The 18,119-nt window shown below is 43.3% G+C and overlaps 1 protein-coding gene across 1 annotated transcript in view; it reads right to left on the bottom strand.

Annotated features, from left to right (window-relative positions):
• MCM8 (minichromosome maintenance 8 homologous recombination repair factor) overlaps positions 1-18,119 on the bottom strand; it is a 334,641-nt gene that overhangs the window by 217,676 nt on the left and 98,846 nt on the right. The window contains exon 6 of the mRNA XM_086927685.1: positions 12,162-12,265. Coding sequence (XP_086783811.1) covers positions 12,162-12,265 — 104 coding nt within the window. The remainder of the gene's footprint in view (positions 1-12,161; positions 12,266-18,119) is intronic.

Below are 18,119 nucleotides of genomic sequence, written 5' to 3'. Positions count from 1 at the left end.
AAGACTGTCTTTAGAGTCAGTAGGCATAAGAAGCAGCTGTGCATTGGCTCAAAGTCAATTGAGATCCCACTGTGGCATCACAAACTGTTTTGGAGGAAATATGTTGGTTAAAACGTTTATAAATCTAATCACAACAAATAGTAAGGGAAACACATGACCTATAATTGTGCCCACAGCAAGCCACTAGGATGACTTAGACCCGATTGTTACTGATCTTCTTCAGAACCTAGCGCAGGTGAGGAAAAGGCAAAAAGGCATATAGACTAAATGCGTATTACAGAGAGAACCTTCTAGAAAACTGCAGTGTGCAAAGGTTTTGACATTCCGCAATCTCAGGATCTAGCTTGGGTTCACCTGACTGCTGGGAGATGCTCTGTGCCATCTTGAGGTGTGATCACCATTCATGATCCACCTGGCACCGCCGGATGAGCTTGTCCACCCTAGTGTTTGAAGATCCCACCAAGTAGTTCACAATCAGGGATGCTCCAACCAACTTTAGAGACATAGAATCTCTTGGCACAGGACCCTACTCTGCCCTGCCTTTTTCACTAACAAATGGGAATTATGCTGTCCATGAGAACCTGTACCAGCCTCCCCTTGAAGGATGGTAGGAAGGCCATCAAAATCAGGCGCAAAGCCCGTAACTCCAACAGTCTGATATGGAGTCGGTTTCCGAAGGAGACCAGAATCCTCTAATCTCCACCCCTCCTACATGTCCTTCCCAACCCAGAAAAAACACATAGATCACTACTGTCAGCTCTCGTGGGGCAGGGAGAGGGGTCTACTGCTGGTCCAATTACAATTAAGTAAACACCTCCACAGATCTGTTAGAGTCTAAACCGAAACAAGGATGGAATTCAACAGGTTTCCTTGTTGCAGAGCTCACACACGCAACCTAGCATAGCTGATCAGAAGAATGCAGGGGTCCAAATCTCAGAACCACTGTCACGGAGATTCAGGAAGCAGGCTGAAACATAGGGATAATGGTCCAAATGTCCTGGACTCGATGTGGTGGTTGGAAGGTCCTGAACTACACTGTATCCAAGACCGCTCCAATGAAAGAAAGCTTCTGCGAATGAGTTAGGTGTGACTTTGGCAAATTCATCGTGAACCCAAACAACGTTGGGTGGTTAGTCGTCGACTGGAGGTGGCATGAGACAGACTGTGGCGAGCCTGATTTCAACTGCCAGGAATCAACAGAGGAAAAATAACATCCCCAACCTCCAAAAGTTTTGGGTAAACACCACCATTACTTTTGTTAACACACAAGAGGCGTTGGTAAGGTCGAAGAGGAACACAGCAAACTGAAAATGCTCCTGGACTTCCTTGAACCGCAAGTAACATTTGTAGGACTAAACTTCATGCAGGTGCATCCAATAGTCTGGATCCAGGACAGACAGGGCCTGGGCCAGTGTCAGCATTCTGAATTTGTTCTTTACCAGAAAAGGGGTCAGAAGGCCACTCCTCTAACTGTTAATCGTTGAAAATAGGAATAAGGTCTCAGTCCTTTCTCAGTACGAGGCACTAGCAGGAGTAACAATCCAATTTCAGAGTCCAGTATCTCTTCAAGGGCCCACTAGACAGCAGGGATTGCACCTCTTGCAACATGAAGGACTGGGGATCCTCTGAAAGCTGCCCAAACCTGGGTCGAAGATGCATATGAGGATATAAGGCTAGGTCAGGAAGGCCATTGCCTTACTGGACGATCTGAAGAATCCATCTGACAGATGTGATAGTCTGCCACTCTTGGGGGAAATGTCTGATCCGAACTCTCACAGAATGGTGCGTGCCACTAAAAGCAGAGTAAAATTAAAGGGATTTGGAAGCTGATGCCAAATAGGGGGATGGGGAGGAAGGAGCTGTGCCCCTGGACACCTGCACATTGTCTGCCCGATTGCCATCCCTGACCCCGAAAGGCACGGGTTGACTGTTGTGGGACAGGGAGTCCTTGTGTTACCAATAGGTCAAAGCACTTGAGTCGTGAAATTCATGAACTTGTGGAGAAAACTGTCCGGCAGGGGTCAGAGAAGGCAAGTGTTCCAGGGTAGAAACAGCCATCTTGCCAAACAGGCAAGATCCGTTGAACGGGATAACCATGAGGGATGCCTGGACATCTCCAGAGAGTCCCATAGACATCATCCATTCATGGTGACGGGGCACCACACTAGCTCCAACTGCTGGTCACAAGCAATCAGTGGTATCCAGGCCAGAACACTATATATATTTAGTTACACCCTACTCATCCTTAATGGCTTACGTCATGAAGGCCTGAAACTTCTCAGGGACTAACAGTATGTTCCTGACCATGTCCCAGAGAGTGTGTATATAGAACGTCCAAATAGGCAACTGGAGTTGACTGACCTTAAGGCTAGGCTGGCTGACGAGAACATTGGTTTCCTGAATGCCTCTATCCTTGTTGATTTACTGTCCATGGGGGATGTAGAGAATGAATTGCAATTGGGGTTCATCTTGCTAGTGGAAGCATGTACCACCAAACTTTCTGGAGTAGAATGGGAATTAAAAAAAATCAGGGTCCCCCAGTTCGGGTCTGTGGCGTCTGGCTACTTGCCTGTTCACTAGTGGGCAAGAACAGGGCTTAGACCAGATGTCCATTTTTATGTCATTTAGGACTTCATTACACTGTTTCAAGGGTTCAGATGAGGCCTGCCCAGGCTGCAAACCTTTTGAAATGATATTATTTTTAAACTCCAGAGAAGGGGGTTGTAGATCCAAGACGTCAGCTGCAGGTCTAATCATCACAGCAAAGGAAGCACTTTTTTCTGTAGGTGGCCTACGGGGTGGGTGAAGTTATTGATTTTAATGTGGGGTAAAATCATTATAATAATAATAAAGTATCTTATAAAGCGCGCGGCTACCCCCGACGGGAGTGTCCCGGCGCTGTGTGGAGAGCAGAATAAGAGCAGTTCGCAGAGTGTGGCCTCTGGGAGCTAGGGGAGATTGAATAGCCATGTTTTTAATAGCTTACGGAAACGGAGTTCCGAGGGGGCCTTCCTGATTTGTAGGGGTAAGGAATTCCAGAGGGTGGTTGTTTTAACTAAAAAAGAGCGTCCACCTGTTCTGGCTTTGGAAAAACGAGATGTGACGAGAAGTTCCAGGTGGTTGGATCTAAGGTTTCTTGTCTGGCGGGATATGTGAATACGTTTCCACAGGTATTGGGGACCGTTGCCCTTTTTTGCTCTATAGGCAATAGTAAATCTTTAAATTATGTACGCTTCCTCACTGGCAGCCAATAAAGGCTGCGTAAGTGGGGAGAAATATGGTGCCTGAATGGGATGTTTCTTATAAGCCTTGCTGCTGCATTCTGAATAGTTTGCAGCTTCCTGTACAAATAGTCAGGTAGGCCCAAATATAGGCTATTAGCATAGTCCAGTTGTGATGTAACTAGGGCGTGTACAATAGTTTTTCTGCACTCTATGGGTAAAAGATGGAGAAATTTACGCAGTGCTTTAAGTTTCAAGAAGCAGATAGAGGAGACATGTCCAATTTGAGATTTACATGATAAAGTGTTATCAATTTTGAAACCCAGGTTTCTAACGGAGGTGACAGGACAGGGGGGAGGATTAAGTACGGAGGGCCACCAGAGGTCGGATCTGGGGGGTGTGGGTTGATTAAAAAAAAGGACCTCGGTCTTATCGGTATTGAGCCGTAAACAGTTAGTGGTCCTCCAGGCGGAGATGTAATTTCAGGCAGTGCTTGAATTTGGAAAACGCTTCCTCTGAATGGTCTTTAAAGGAAAACATGAGCTACGTGTCATCAGCGTATGAGATGACACCACCTCATGCTGTTCGATGAGTGAGGGTAAGGGAGCAAGATAGACATTAAACAGGGTGGGGCTGAGGACCGATCCCTGGGGGACTCCACAGATCAGAGGTCGGGAAGCTGAAATAAATGGTTGTAGTCTAATTTTTTGGGCTCGTCTTTCAAGGAAGGACTGAAACCACGCTAAAACTGTCCCTGCAATCCCGAGCTGTTTCAGTCTGTTAAGCAGAGTCTTATGGGCCACAGTGTCAAACGCCGCTGACAGATCGAGCAGCACCAACATTGCACAGCAGCCCTTGCCCATGGATTCTCGAATGGTTTCTGTAACTTCCAGGAGTGCGGTCTCGGTGCTGTAGCCAGCTCTGAAACCGGACTGGGTGTCATGTAACAGCTTGTTAGTTTCCAGGAAATTTGAAAGTCTTTTTTGTACCTCCTTTTCAAGAACCTTTGCTGGGGCAGGCAGAAGGGATATGGGTCTAAAGTTTTTTAGAATGGTGGGGTCTGCATTTTCTTTTTTTTAAAATAGGTTGAATAAGGGCGGTTTTCCATATATCCGGATAGATGCCGGTCTCTAGTGAGGCATTCCAGAGCCTATTTAATGAAGGGTTGAGTAGATGGGCCAATTCTTTGAACTGCTTCTCTGGGAGGGGATCCAAGGGGGAGCCAGATTTGATGTGTTGCAGTAGATTAAGCGATGTATCGCAGCTTATAGGGTCAAAGGCTGACTATGTGGCTGAGAGAGGGGAAAGTGGAGGTGGCGCAGTATCCTTCACAGTAAATGAGGTATCGATGTCCTCAATTGTTTCCTGAAAGAAACTAGATATGTTTTCACAAAGGGTCTCTGAAGGAGTGATGTTGCTTTTCACGGATTCAGGTCTCATGAAGTTTTGAACAATTTTAAAGACTTCCCTCAAGGAGTTTTTGGAACTGTTTATATGAGTGGCTAAATAGTCAATTCAATTAAACTTTATTCGGCTTCAAGATGAAAACCATAAAAGTTACATTTACACAGATAAACATGCTGGTTTAAAAATGGACATCGCAAATCAGGTTACATAAATTCATGAAAGGGTCACTACGCATTAAAAAGAATATAAGACCGATTTTAAAACAATTCATAATAATACAGTTTTGTCCAAGTCAATTTCAGTCCAGACTTTTTCTGTATCTTAAAGAGCATTTTAAAAACCCTAGAATCAGCGGTATGCAGTCGGGTTTTAACAGTTGCAGATAAAACAGAGCTGGACGTGCCTGTGAAAAATTACATTTTTTTAAAAGCGATTTTAAGAACAATCTGCGGGGGCCACATAAAAATTGCAAAAAAGGACAAAGTGTAACAGATCCTGTGGAGACAGGTTGTCGCAGCCACAGGGAGCAAGTACCTGTCCTTTATGGCTTCCTTTTGGTACTGCCGGTAAGAGATGAAAATAGTCCAATCTAAACCTAACTAGCAGGAATCTTTCATGCATAGAGAGGGGCCTTGCAAGATAGAGCTCCATTCCTTTTTTTTTTTTTTTTTTCCTGGGGAGGTTTTGAGCATTAGATGTCTGCGTACTCCAGATTTCTGGAGTTCCTGCTCCATACGCTTAAACTGTGGCTAAATAGTCTTTTATGGCTATGTGCTTCAGTTTGTGAAAACGATTTACTGCTGTTCTGTAATTAATTTTGGATTCTACGCTATAGTTCTTTCGCCATAATCATTCAAGTTGTTTACATTTGCCTTTTTCGACTTGAAGGTGCTGTGTAAACCAAGGTGCTGACGGTTTTTGTCTGGCTGATTTGGTGGTTTTCATGGGGGAAATAGTGTCCAGGGCTGTAGTAACCCATTGATTGAAGGATGCGGCATCCTTGTTGGGGTCGCCCGTAAGTAACAATGGGGTATTAAGAAGTAATTGGCCCATAGATTCAGAGGAAACATTCCGCCAGTTCCGTCTGACTTCCTGTATATTGTCCCTGTGGTCCTGGTTTATATTGAAAGTGATATGAAAGAGACCAGGTGGTGATCGGACCCTGCCAGGGGGATAGGTCAATCATCCATCATATCAATCATTCTGATGAGATAGTTGACTTTCATTTGAGTCTGAGCCAAAACGATTGCGGAGCACCTGCGGGCAGCACTCTACTACAGCCAGTGTTTTGTCTGAATCGGACTAGTGAGCGGGTGCTTCGGGGTGAATACGAGAATAAGTCTAGGCCAAGACAAGTTCAGCTCAGAGTCAGACAGAGATATCGGTAAAGAGGCCTCCTCCGGCGCCAAAGTCATGGTTGAAGATAACAGTGCAGTTTGTGGCCCCAGAGTGGCAGTCAGCACAGAAGTTGGTGAGGCACCCAAGGTGGGTTTGAGAGGAACAGACAGGGGCAAGGATGGATCGCTGGCAGCAAGTCACTGGCCTCCCCTGCAGATTCTTTGGGCCAGAAGGCACACCAGAGGAAACCGGAAGAGAGCCAAAGATGCTTAAAATGGCCTCCATTAAGGCCTTGATCGGCTGCAGTGGCACCGCCGACCCAGGGACCTCAAGCTGCATCAGGATCAATTGCAGAATCTGTTTCTGTGGCACCTTGATGCCATCTCAACTTCTCTGAGGATAGAGTGGCATGATAAGGACATGTTCCACTTAGTTTTCTTGTGCTTCCCTTCCGATTTAGAGTTTGACTTACCAGAAGACTACAACAGCAACAATGATCATTTAGAGGAGAGGGCTTAAGGACACAAACGAGTCTGTGCTCTTAACCTTGAGTGGGATTTTGTGTGGGTTCTTCTGTTATTTGGAGATATACTGCTTTCCCCTACGGTCATGGCTAACCCTTGGATTCAAGAGGGTGCATTCCTCACACGACTTGGAGCGGTCTCAATATAAATAACTCAAGACTCAAGGTGCAGATCAGTCACCGACATTTGTTATCAACAATCATTACAAGGTCTAAATCCTTTAATTTTGGGTAGGGATGCTGTTGCCTTGCACATTGGTTTTCTAATTGTTTTGTAGTAAAAACTCATCAATTGGATGAGCAAAAAAGGGTAGTGGAGCTCCAGATCCACATTCAAAGGCGCAGAAACAAAGGAACTACATCAGCGGGCAAGGGTGGTTCCGATAAGCAGCTCCATACCCTTCATTTCCGGGCAGGAACTGAGTCACTGTGGACCTGGCAGCGCCACCTGCCAGCACAAGGGAGCACTGCCCTGAAGGGTTTCTGTATCCAGTCTGGCACCTGAGTATATTATACACTTGAAAAATCTGCAGTCAGAGGTATTCAGCAGAAATAAAATATTTTCCAAGTTGCTTTTCGTGTCTGAATTTTCCTTACAGCATAATGTTAGACAGAAACACTGGATCATGTTTTTTGCACACCTTTACTATTTGCACAGTGAAATTTTCTTTGGCTTAATTTTGTCAATCCAAATTAACCCGAACTAGAGACCCATTTTATTATACATGGCCTATATTTATGGATACTCCTAAATCAAGTCTACTAATCCTCTTCAAATAAAACACAGTTATTTTCTTTTGCAAGACTTCAACTTTACACTACTTCAGCAGATAACCAACCCTACATTCTGAAACCTCTCTGCGATTATAATAAATGTGTGCAGGAACCTCCCTGCCTGTACCACTTGCTTACTTATAGATTACACTGAATAGAGTGGAAAATAGGACTATTACTATCTGTATTTAACAATACTGGCGAGTCAAGTTAATGAAAATGAAGAAAAACTAAGACGTCTTTAGATCCTGTTCTTGGATCAACAAACATATAGTTGAGTAGTGTAATAAAAAGCTGGCACCTCAGCTTAACTTGATGCATCTCAGTGACTCTATGACAGTATCAGAGGTTATGCATTACTCTATCTTCTTTATTTTCTATGTATCCCAAAACACCATAACAATAACGAAAAAAACTGATAGGGAGTACATTTCCCATGAGCCTGAAAAAGAATACCCAACCTTCCATTCATCAAGCAGTCAGTCCTATATGAAGGTCCCCAAGAAAAGAGCACTCCACTTTCTTTGCTGCACAGCATCCAAATAGGGTTCTCTTCTCTTTGGAACATGTATGCTGATTGTTGACAGACAGCTCTGTAGGGGAATTTACTCCATTCAGGTGGTTTACTGTGAAGTGGTTTAAGTCATGCTTAACCAGTATTTTGCTGGCAGCTTTCACTGCAGTCTGAGGGCCTGTCTGCTGGGGCTGGAGGATTTGGCTTGATTCGTAGGGTTTTCCCCCCATTAACTGTTCTCGGTGTCACACAAAGTGTCAACAAAATGGACTGAGCACTGAGAAGTGGCCGCAGCCCATTAGAGGTTAGTGATGTCACAGGAACTACAAAGCACAATCGTAAATTTCCTCGCTAGAGGGCAGTGTCGGCCAAGCAGGGTGCTGCTGCTTTAACCCCCACCCTGTATGGTTCCAGGAACTAGTGAGTCTCGAGAAAAAGATTGAAGCAGCAGCTGGTTTGCACCAGCTGGACTCTGTAAAACCGTTCCGTACCCTTTTATTTTTCAGACTGTTATTTGTGCTTTTACTCACGCTAAATGACATCTGTTTGGGCAAGGTTAAGTATGCTTTGCTAGGAGCAAGATTGATTTTGAGTGTATAAGCCCTCTACATCCAAAAGAGTGGTTGGTTTCTTGTGAGCCTACAATCTGATTTACCAACCTGTTCGTTTTGTGCGTACACCCAATGGAGGTCCCTTGTTGGAACCTTTACGAAGGCGTATTTCAAGCCAGTGATGGGTATGGCTTATTTGGCAGTTAGTATCTAAGAACTGGCATAATCTTAATTCTCCAGTTCCGGTCAAAGAATTTAGAATTGCCTACCTATCATGCAGGAAAGTTTAAATTCTATTAAGGACACAACAGAAAGGATTATTTCACCTTGGTTTGGATAGATTTCTCTATAGCTCCTCCACCCTCACACTCCCAAGTTGCAGAATTTTTTTTCATCCACTGGTCAGTTTAAATATCTTTCTTTTAATTACATTTTCAAAAATTGTACAGTTAAAGATGTGGTTTGTCGTCTCAAATCTTAAATATGAAGAATAATGCATGTTGCAATTCATATATTTTCCTATTTAATATCTTTAGTATTGTATTAAGTTGTCGTAGAGCGGTTATCGATATTCCTCGTGGTATTTCCCTTCCCCCTTCTCCTCCATACATGGTGCATTCCAGCCATTTGGCTGAAGCTGGCTTTAGAATGTTGACAAGTGAAAAACCTGTGAGGGCGTTTGTGAGGCAGAGAGCAGAGACGTGAATAAAGACTTCTTGATTTACCTTGTACTTCCAGTGACTGTGTGCATGTCATAAAACCCAAAGAAAGGTCCCACTGTGCCTCTAAATTCTTTAGACCTATGTGGATAGCTGAAATCAAACACAATGTTGCGGTCATGGACAATGGGCAAAAATGGAGTATGGACAGGCTAGCCAATTACCATCCCCCAGTAAATAACAGATCCAATAATTCCACTGCCACACCAGAGCTTCAGCAAGATCTTACCACCACAACGAAGGCACAGTCGGAGTCCACCCTCCTTGAGCGAATCTTGTTATCTGGAAGCCTTCCTTAATAAGCTTCTTTCCTGGCTGAGTACACCTTTGTGCGTCAATCATCAGTGACTCGCACACTTACTCTACCTGTGGAATTTCTGGTGCGTATCCTACGTTCAGTGACTCGCACACTTTATCAACCCTTGGCTTTTCTGGTATGGGTCCTACGTCCAGTGACTCGCACACTTTCTCAACCAGTGCCATTTCTGGTGCTTCTCCTACGTTCAATGACTCGCACACTTACTCATCTTGTGGCATTTCTGGTGCATGTCCTGCATTCAGTCTGAACATCAAAGACTATATCTGCATAATTTATTTACCTTTTATTGGGACCCCTTTCATGAATATTGCATATGCTTTCAGGAATATTGCGTGTGGGGGGTCAATCCAGTTATCTAAGGAGTAGCTGTGACCTGTATACCAAATTTAGAAGTGTTACCTCTTCTTCTAGGATCTCTTGTACTCTGGACTTGTTATCTCCTGATATTTTCTTATCTACACATTCTAGTGTTTCTCTTTTCCCCTTGTTCCCTTTATTTTTGCCATGGCAGAGGCAAGCAGGCTCCAACCTGCCCCATTCATAAACAACTTAGGGGAGCCTGTGATGCTTTGTAAAGAATGGATAAAAATATCTGAATCGTATTTGATTGCTATTGGGGGAGAAAATGTAGTGCTGTCAGGAAAAGGCATATTTTATTGCATAATTTTGGGACACATGGGATATTTGAGACTTTACCTGACCCTATGTTTCCACGTATTGAACGAGATGGGGAAGATATTGAGAATGCAGTAGATGAGTACAAAATCACTTTGTTCAAGTTGTAAAATCGCTTCGGTGATAAAATAAATGTTGTACTTGAACGTCATAAATTCTTCAGTCAGTCCCAGGGCAAACATGAAAGTGTAACTAATTATGTAGCTGTACTTTTAGGGTTAAGTAGGTTAGGTGAGTTTGCGGAATTAAATGAGTCACTCATAACAGACCAATTAGTGTGTTGCACTAAAACCACCAAAATACATGAAAAACGTCTGCAAAAACAACCCAATCTTCAAGATGCAATCGAAATAGCCAAATCCATTGAGCACACAGCCCTATGCCTGACGGAAATTAAAACACCCACAGTTAATGAGCACATTTCAGAGATTCTCGACAAAGACCAGGAACGGGAACCGGAAACTACTGTGTGCAGGGTTAAAAAATAACAAACAAGTATACACCAATCGGGGGAGCTGGAAGGAAATAAGCTGAAACGCTACCATTGTGGTAGGAGCAATCACTTAGTTAACAACCCTAATTGCCAGGCTAGATCAGCTGTCTGCAGGAAATGCATTAAGAAAGGTTACCTAGCAAGCGTATACAGGAACAACTGTAAGAAAATTGATGGAGTCAATAATGAAAGCCAAGATGGAAGATCCTCATCGGTCAAGAAATTAATACTTCAAATTATGGATATTCAAACATGCATTAAAATGAATTACCCTGAATGTGACATAATGTTAGATGGTAAGCCCATTGAAATGTTTGCCGATTCGTGCTTCCCTTTTACTTTAAATAATTTCTTGGATTACAAATCCATGACCACAAAATTCAAGGAGAATTTAGTTACTGTCGACATTTCTCCCAAGGGGTACACCAAGGATCCCATTCCCCACCAAGGACACCAGGTACAAACGGCTTAGGTCCACACCAAAGTGGCATGATGACTATCACATGCGAAAGTAATTACTTTTCCCTGTTTTTTTGTTTACCTGGGGGGGGGGGGGGGGGGGGGGGGGATGGTTTGTGTAATTCATATGTTATCTTATTTAATATCTTTATTATTGTATCAAGTTGTCGTAGCACGGTTATTGATATTTCTTATGGTATTTCCCTTCCCCCTTCTCCTCCATTTGTGGTGCATTCCAGCTGTTTGGCTGAAGCTGAAGCAGGCTTGACAAGAGAAAAACCTGTGAGGCTTGTCTTCGGAGGGCGTTTGTAAGCCGGAGAGTGGAGACGTGAATAAAGACTTCTTGACTTTCCTTGTCCTTCCAGTGACTTCTTAACAATGTAGTGTCAGGTTACAGGTCTAAGTTTCATTTTCGTCACAGGATTGGAAGAAAGGCAAGATTTTATATGACAGTACATGGAGGCGCTACAAGTGAAGTCTTTGCACAAAGAAAGAGAAAGTGCTGTTTTCTTAGGAATGCTTATATAAAATTGACTGTGTTATGATTGGAAGATTGGATGTTCTTTTTTAGACTCATGGAAAATGTATTTCTAACACTTTTTTTGTGGTTGTTATGGTGTTTTAGGCTACTAAGTAATTAAAGAAGACTGAATAATGCATACCCTGCCCCCCATGTGCCTAATAGAAGCGAAACATTTCTTCAGGATAGCTAGGAAATTTTACATTGATCAATAGGATCCAGTTTCACCCAAGCTAGAAGAAGTAGAAGTCACATTTATCAAAACAAGAAAAGTAAAGACAAACTGGTTCTACACTAGAGGAGACAGCCATAACTAAAGTATTTTGCACTTGGAGTCCCTCCTACTCCAAGCCCCCACTCGAATGTTTTAATTAAGGAATAGGAGTTGACTAACGACTCAGAGGTGCACAAGAAAAAAAATGCAAGGGTCAGTTGGTAAGGACAGAAGGATGCAATGGATTATCTTAGATTTGGGTTTGTATTTTAGCCTTGATTTCTCTGTACTATTCCATGATATACAGAGTTAAATTAGTATGATAAACTAAACAGAAAATCCCTAAAAGGCATGTAATAAACCAAGAAACGATTGGCACAGTGTTTAACGCAGCTATCATGAACCTGATAGGGCACCCAGGCCATTTCAAATACCTTGCATGTATATGTGGAACGTATATGATAGGAGCCTCATCTTTTGGGAGTCCTTCCTGCTCCACCAATTGAGATGCCTGGCTCTCAAGGTCCTTCGTAAGTACCTAAAAAAGATAAAAGCACACAGAAACATAAATAGCAATAATAGATGTGGACTGCAGGTCCATCAAATGTTCCCCTTTTACTGCTTGCTACAAGAGTGTTAGTTTAACGAGACAAGGGTCAGTGTTGGTCTTACACTAGGAGCATCGTTCAATCATTTACTGCTGTTGCTCCTGCCACCTCTGTTGGAGAGTTGATCCACACATTTGCCATGCTTAATTTCAAACATTATCTTCAAAACTGATTAGGATAAACCATACCTGAAGAGATAATCTCACAACACTTCTGAAAAAACATACTTAAGGACATTACAATTATTCAGCCATGCAGGACCAAACTATGCAGTTGAGTTTGCTGAATTTCAAAGAGGCTAATTGCAGAGGAAATATTCGATTAAAAGCAATCTAAGAATCATGCTTTGCTGCACTATTTAGCTACTGTCAAGTTTATTGATTAGGTATCTATGTAAAACAGATCTGAATGCTCTGCAAATTAGAAATCTAGTTTTTGTTTAAAGAAAATGATACACATAAAGCAGGTAACATACTAAAATAGTATTCATCACCATCATATGAAGTAATCTTGCAAAACATGTTCCAACTCTCTCGATCACACCATCTGGGTTTTAAAAATCGATCTCATGAAGATCAGTACAGGATATATTCACGTTCTAGTTATAAGTCTGCTAAGGACCACAGTCTAACCATGTGTGAGCATATACCATTCAAATATTTTTTAGGTGTGGGTCTTTAAATCAAACCTTAAATAAGGATTCTGACTGCCAAAACGGTTGCTTTAAAACACTGATGGAAATTAGTTTGCTTCAATAGTGAGCAGAACTTCCAAAGGGTAGAAAGTGAAACAAATCAGAGAAAACGAATAATGGCTATATATAAAAGTATTTACTTAGTCAGGAATGTATTCATGCATCTGATTTGTTTTTTCTTGTGCTGTTTATTTGATCTTAGATGGAAATACAGAGATGACGTTTGCTTATACTCACTTTCAAGATGAGAATTAAAATTTCCCTAACCTAATTTAAAAGTCTCTAAACCTTTCTTAACATAAGTATAAATGAGTGGATGGCCAAGAGAAGAGTTCTCCACAGTAATCTTGGAAACCAGGAATAGTGGTATGTATCACTCTATACAGAGGCTAAATATGAATAGAGGAAAATGCTGCTCCCTCGCCAAAGCCCTAGAATGAATGCAATAGAAATGTTCTCTTGAGTGCTCATGAAAATGTAGCTTCTGAAAGCCATTATCTTAGCACATACATGTTTTCTAACTTTTGATGCATCTGAGCTAGCTACCAATGTAAATTTGCTGAAAGCAATAGATGAGACTGATGATAGATTATGTAGGAAATGGAAGAAATGCTTAATTATGCAGAATTTGCTGCACGTGCAAAATTGGATAAATCCTGTGACCTAAACATAACACCTCTGTGATATTCATGCCTCAGGGAAACATATGACTCATAGGTCTCTCATGCCTTTGCCTTGTTGAACAAACAAGGCGTGAGAGGAATAAGAGATCAATACATTAACAGTCAAGTAGGTTCAGCATACGTATATAATTGAGTTCCTTATGGTGAATTGAGTAAGCAAAGACAATCCATTATTTTGGCAAAGACAATCCAATATTTGTACATGTACTCAGTTTCAGACACCATCTATCCAAGTTCTATGACACAGTGAGGTTGAGGGATGTCCAACAAGAGGCGTTAGGACATTGTATGACTAACAATGTAATTATTTTGATTTGATTTATTCTTATAGCGCGCACATGCACACATAGTGGTATGCTAGTAGTGAGGAAAAATCAATCAATCAGGGAATTTTGAAATGCGCTACTCACCCGTTAGGGTCTCAAAGCACTTGGGGGGGGAGCAGCTCCGGTCAATCAAAGAGCCAGGTGTTGAGGGTCTGCCTGAAGATGTGCAGAGTGGGGGTGCGTCTGATGTTGATTGAGAGATCATTCCAGGTCTGAGCTGCGATGTAGGAGAAGTTTCTACCACCCAGTCTTGCTCTGCGGATGCGCGGCGGTTCGGCGAGAGCGAGGTCGGCGGATCAGAGGTTTCTCTTGGGTACATGGAAGGTGATTCTTTCGTTGAGATATTGGGATCCGGTGTTGTGGAGGCATTTGTAGGTGTGGGTGAGAATCTTGAAAGTAACTCGCTCTTTGACAGGGAGCCAGTGGAAGTTTTGCAGGTGTAGGGTGATGTGTTTGTATCGAGGGATGCAGAGGACGAGTCTGGCTGTGGTGTTCTGTATGGTCTGGAGTTTCCGGAGCAGAGACTTGTTGATCCCGGCGTAGAGGGCGTTTCCATAGTCCAGTCTGCTAGTTATGAGTGCATGGGTGACTGTCTTTCTTGATTCGGGCTGGATCCACTTGAAGGTCTTCCGAAGGGTGTGGAGGGTGTTGGAACAGTTAGAGGCGACGGTGTTGCTCTGTCGGGTCATGGAGAGGGAGGAGTCTAGTACAATGCCGAGGTTCTGGGCATAGTCTGTGGGGGTAAAGGGGCTGCCGAGAGTGGTGGCCCACCAGGTGTTGCTCCATGCAGAGGGGGAGGGTCCGAGGACGAGAACCACAGTCTTCTCAGAGTTGAGCTTCAGGCAGCTGCTGCTCATCCAGGATGCGATGTTCTTCATCTCTTCCTGGAAGCAGAGTCTGGTGGTGATGGGGTCCTTGGTGAGGGAGAGGATGAGCTGGGTGTTGTCGGCGCAGGATACTATGCTGAATCCGTGCTGTCTGACAATGGCGGCGAGGAAGGCTATGTAGATGTTGAAGAGCGTAGGGCTGAGTGATTATCCTTGGGGTACTCCGTAGTTGATCTCTGTGAGTTCAGAGAGGAAGGTTGGTAGTCTGATTCTTTGGGTTCTGCCAGTAAGGAAGGAGTGGAGCCAGTCGAGGGTGGTTCCTGTATACCGGCGTCGTGGAGTCTGGTGGCGAGTGTGCGGTGGGAGACGGTGTTGAAGGCTGCAGAGAGGTCGAGTAGGATCAAGGCCGCGGTGTGGCCTTGGTCGAGGAGGGTGCGGATGTCGTCTGTAGTGGTGAGTAGAATGGTCTCTGTGCTGTGGTTGCTGTGGAATCTGGATTGGGAGGGGTCGAGAATGGAGGAGGGAAATGGGTCGGTAGTTCTTGAGGTCCGTAGGATCTGCTAAGGGCTTCTTGAGTAGGGGCTTGACTTCTGCGCATTTCCAGTCATCGGGGAATGTGCCGGTGTCGAAGGTGGCGTTGATGTTGCATCGTAGTTGCGGTGCGATGGCTCTGTGGAAGATGTGCGGTGGGCAGGGGTCCCTGGGGCCTCCTGAGTGAATGCCTTTCATGGCCGAAGCGGTACCTTCAGTGATGACTGGGATCCAGGAAGAGATGGTGGGCTGGCTGGGGTTGCACCAGGAGGGAGAGGTTTCAGAGTCAGGTGTCTGTTTGTTGAAGCTGTTGAGAGGGACAATCAGGTCAAATTGTGTGTTTTTTTAAATACCCTGCCTAAAGCAAGCTCATAAAAACACAAATTACTAACAAAATTGATTTTATGAACTTTTTAAATTTTTTAAATAAGGCAAGACATGTTAACATGGATTCAAAATACTGGGTTAACCTCTGCCGGGTTACAAATGCAATACATTATCTGAACAGAATCTACTATACTTGTATAAGGGTATCCAAAAATGTATGTGTTTGCCAGGGCCTTGCTTTCGCTATTCAGTAGAAATTACTCTGGTTGCCAGCCATTCATAAGTTGAGGACTTGGAACTTCTTGATGATCTGAAGTAGCGCCAACAGGAGGCAAGTGACCGCAGCTCACTTGCAGGCCTATGCAGCATGCAGGTGGTATGCACTTGCAATAGGCACTGACTGGGTAGCAGTGAGCGGCAACCAAAGAACATGCTAGGTAAAGACCAAGGGTGAGAAATCATCTGCTACATGTATTCCCTGCTGATTACAGTGCCACAGTCCTTGACCCATGAGAGAGGCTTGATTACGGACTGAGACAGTTGAAAATGCATCCCCCACACCACCGAAGGTGTGGAGTGACTGAAGTACAGGAAATGGGTTTCTTGCATTTCAGCTGCTGAATTGATGGAATTTATTTTGACAGTTGTGCACATAGACTGCCAGGTGGCAGTCTCTTTATCTGGTTGTTGTTGTTTTTTTTCTTTTCTTTATTTGAGCTCTTCTCTGATGGCCGAGAGTAGTCCTAGAAGTGGATCAAGAAGGAAGGCAGCATGTGCAGATCTATCAACTTTATAGAAACGTCCACGTTATGAACCTTTACTAGATCTGTTTGGGGCACTGTAATGAGAGTGAGCCAAGAAATAAGCCAGTGGAGATTAGGAAAGGTTTGGTCCCTTACCTCCCTGTATGGGACTAGCTTTAATCGAATTTCTTATTTCCCTAACTCGAGGGGTGGGGTGTGTTTATCAAAGCATCCTAATGTTATTCATCTTCCACATCCACACAATAATAACCTGATAAATAGGGAAGTAGAATGATTTGTGAATATAACGAACAATCTGAGGTACGGTCACACTCATACAGTGTGTTCAGTTATGCAGGTTCTCTTAAATCCAGTGAATCTAATGCTTGTTATACAAAACCGTGAGTGAATGCTGCCTAGATACGGAGGGAACCAAAAGATGGCGAGGCAATCAGAATCCTTCCTATGGCATGAGGAATGGTAGCACGTGCGTGACTATCTAGCTCATGGAACAGGTCATAATAGCATGTGACTGGTAGGCTGTCAGATTTCAAAGTTTTTGCTCATCTCTCCTTGGCTCAGGTTCTGGTCACTCATTGAAACTAACAGCATCCCTTCATGCAAACATCACAACCCGGAAGAACCAACAAATCAAGAGCCATCGCTCTGACCCCTTGTCTGTGTCCCAACCGTTCCAAGGCTGAACTCGATTGGTTTAGCACATGGAAGTCTTTAGTATATACTGTACCTCGAACTTAGTTTGGAATGGATATGAAACATGTCAAAGTAGATGTTCTCCACCGTCATCCACCATTCAATGTCTTCATTGGCCATCTCCACATAGACTATATGACACAAATGTGCTACACTTCCCTAGTCTGGGCAGAATGCTAAATAAAAATATCTCAAATGCGGACTTAGACTAGGGGAGTGCAGATCTATTGCACAAGTGTGCTTTTTATATGTAGATAAGAAAAGCAAAATACACATTTAATTTGTTAAGAGCAACAGCTAAACACGCAAGATGGGAACAGCCTGCTTCAACTCAGGCCATGGACATCTTAGGCGATATTTTTCGGCCAATTTCAAAGTTAGTTTAGTCATTATGCACAGTAAGTATTCCATTAATAGTTCCTTTGTAGCATGACACTATCATAGTGTGTGCAGAAACTCTTTGTTGCAACCGTATATTCACACTACAGGAGAAAATGTGTAATCGAGGCCCAAGCTAAAGGTGTTACATGGAGCCTTGAATTAGTGCAGTATTTGAGGCTCGAATTCAGTCTTCAGGGAGCTTTATTATTTCGCATCAGAAATAATGACTTAATGCACCGGGTACTTCAAATGTGTAAACAAAACCGCTCGAACTAGCTGCATTAGAAACAAAGAAGAACAACATAAAAGAGAAGCACGATACAGCTGGCTAACGCTTGGGTTTGTATTGTGCGCTAACATACATTTGAGTTCGCAGTACAGTTATACAAATGATATAATAAAACAACATGCATTGAAAAGACATGTCAATTGCCTGGTCTATTTGGATACAAAAATCAACAGATATCAGTGGCGGTTCTTATATATGGGCGGAGGGGCTACGCCCTCGTCCTTTTTCTGCCCCCTAGTTGTGCTTTTTTATTCATCAACTGAAAGAAA

The sequence above is a fragment of the Lissotriton vulgaris genome, chromosome 6, assembly GCF_964263255.1.
Source record: "Lissotriton vulgaris chromosome 6, aLisVul1.2, whole genome shotgun sequence".
NCBI lineage: Eukaryota > Metazoa > Chordata > Amphibia > Caudata > Salamandridae > Lissotriton > Lissotriton vulgaris.
The sequence above is the reverse complement of the archived record's forward strand: the minus strand, read 5'-3'. Positions and strand labels throughout refer to the sequence as shown.